At 34.9% G+C, this 2565-nt stretch overlaps 1 protein-coding gene across 42 annotated transcripts in view; it reads left to right on the top strand.

Annotated features, from left to right (window-relative positions):
- Positions 1–2360, top strand: part of LOC104807539 — a 7943-nt gene extending 5583 nt beyond the window's left edge. For 31 of the 42 annotated variants that reach the window (XR_002023896.1, XR_002023895.1, XR_002023878.1 and 28 more), the window contains 3 exons: positions 17–153; positions 265–352; positions 538–2360. Coding sequence is in view for 2 of the 42 variants with exons in the window: in XM_019201847.1 (XP_019057392.1) it covers positions 17–31; positions 130–153; positions 265–324 (99 nt within the window). In the remaining 40 variants the exon portion in view is untranslated. The other 11 variants (XR_002023906.1, XR_002023868.1, XR_002023869.1 and 8 more) reach the window with 4 other exon arrangements.
- Positions 2361–2565: the final 205 nt, after the last annotated feature.

Below are 2565 nucleotides of genomic sequence, written 5' to 3' on the forward strand. Positions count from 1 at the left end.
CACTCTTTCTCTGCAGGATACCGATAAAAAGGTAACTCTACCAAGAGAAATGTAAATTTACTTGCTCACTAATCGACTTTTCGTTTTTAATTGGTTTCATTCACTTCTTCTTTATCTCTTTATTGACAGGATAAACATTTTTCCGCAGATAAGGTGATCATGTTGCATATTTATTTTAATTTAGTGATGATTTGATCAGAAAGTTGTGTTTTTTAACATGCTTACTCTCATAACCCTTTCTTGTTGTTTTACGATTCATTGTAGAAATCCAGTACAATTTTCATGTTGAGTTCTGGTGAAACAAATGGTGGAACTCTCTATTAAGCTTGCTGAGCTTTTAACAAGGAGAGAGGTTTGATAATTCTTTAGAAGTTGTATTTGTTATTCTTTTTGCTGAGCCCAAAGAACATTTCTTAAGCATAGATTGGACTCTTTCTCAGCAGGATTACCAAGAGAAATTCGTAGTGTTATGATATTGGTTCACAATTCAGATCTTGTGCTGATAATGTCATATCTGATGTAAACCTTTCTGTGCAGCTGAAAATTTTGAAGAGATACCTTCTTGACAAATCCGTTAAGATCATAGATTGTTCTCCTACAGCTGAAAATTCACTCCTTACAGAAGCTCTTGAGGTCACTTGCTCAAGTTTTTACACAAAATATACTGACTATGCATGGAATATGCCATTTCAAGTGTGTATTGCCGTCAAAATCATCAGCACCTGATTCTCCTGATGTCAGTGGAATCATGGATATGGATTTAGATCTAACTGAATATACCAAAGGCATCGATATTATAGTTGATTTCTCCTGGATGCCAAACGAAAGACAGAGAATCTTATCAGGAACTCTTTTCACCTGATTAATTTGATTTTCTGTTTCCCTTTCGTGCTCTAGTTTATTCAGTGCTGAAGTAATGTGCAGTTTCCTTGTTCATCTTGGTGCAATGGCGAATAAAGATGCTGAATTTGGTCTCCTCGACTAGTTTTGGCGTGTCAGGCTGATCAACTGCATATGCAATGTTTTTATTCCTCCTTATTTTGTCATTAAGTAGTGAGGTTACCCGTTTAAAATTTCTTGCATTTAATTTTCATGGTAGGTTTCATGAAGATAAAAATATGGCATACTCTGGTTTTGGAGAGGAAACTTGACATCTTCGTGTCACGAAATTGTTCAATCTAAGAAAAAACCTTTAGTAACGTACGGCTTCAAGGAAAGGATTAAGGAGAAGTAGGCAAATAGTCTTCCTGTTATATATTTTTGTGCTTTTCCGTTTTGTTTCCTGCCAGTGACTGTGCTTCTACTTCTTTGTGTTTGAATTTTTGCAGTAGTCGATTTTTCTTAAAAGGTTTAGATTGTTCGTTGCATATTTCATGCTTCTGTTAATTTCATGTTTACTTTTTAGTTTAATTAAAATTAATTTCTGTTTAAATTTATATAGACAATGATTTAGAGACTTCTTTTGATGTCAGAAAATTGGTGGTGAGTTTCATGTTTATTTCTTTAGAGGTAGAACCGTTCATGTTTCTTACTTCTAAGGTAGAACTTCTGTCGTATCGAGGTTCGGGCCAGAGGGTTAGATTGTTTTTAGAAATTTGTTGTGGAAGATGGAGAAATATGTTATTCTACCTTTGTTGTGTAGAGAAAATATCTAGGGGTAAAAAATAGAATGGTCATGTTGGTCCTGTTTTACAAAAGTTAAATCTCCTCGCATGTTTTCTGATGCCAAGCTTCTACTCTACTATATGTGCTACGTGTTTAATTTTATGGTAATCTTCTTTCCTTTTAAGTTCTTGTCATTGTCATGTTTTGCATTGCGAGTACCACCCTCTAAGTAGCCAGTGTGTGATTTGGACTCTAGAGTCGATTTGTAAATCGTAAACCGGAACAGATCTGCAGTGAGTGTTTATAAACATTGTGTGGTCTGGAGTCGATTTTTGGGGATTATATCATCAATGGAAGTCCTTTGTCAAGGCTGATGTTTGTGGGTCCCGTTTTTGGAATTTTTTGTTACTGTAAATATTTTAATTTCCCTTGTTTTATGGGAATTCTTTCAACTGAAAGAGGTCAGAGGACATTATCATCTTTTGATTCATGTGAGTGATCACTGATTGAGGTGAGATTTTTTTCTGTAAATTTGCTTTTCCGCTTATTTTTTCTTGCTACTGTCTGAGCTATTCTCGCATTACCAGAATGGGTTCTTGGCAAAGGTATATTCTGCATTATGATGATTGGTCCATTAATGTGTATGTGGTTGCAGTCTCCAAGCACTGCACAAATTGTCGGTGCTATTTGGACGATTGTCCATGTCTGCCTCAATTGAAGCAGATAATATAAGATTGTTGGTGTCTTATTTTGTATCCATGGTGTCTTTCTTTTTCCTTTACGGTTTACCTGTTCTTGCCCCTTTTATAAAAAAAAAAAGTACGAGACTCATCTTCTGTTGTTTTGAATGTAGGTTGATATTGGGGGATATAAGTTAAAATACCCTCCCATAACTACATCTACTTCTTATCATACCCTCCAAACAAAAAATTAAAAAAAAATGAAACATACAATATAAAA

This window comes from Tarenaya hassleriana, unplaced genomic scaffold (assembly GCF_000463585.1).
Source record: "Tarenaya hassleriana unplaced genomic scaffold, ASM46358v1 Cleome13, whole genome shotgun sequence".
Classification (NCBI taxonomy): Eukaryota; Viridiplantae; Streptophyta; class Magnoliopsida; order Brassicales; family Cleomaceae; genus Tarenaya; species Tarenaya hassleriana.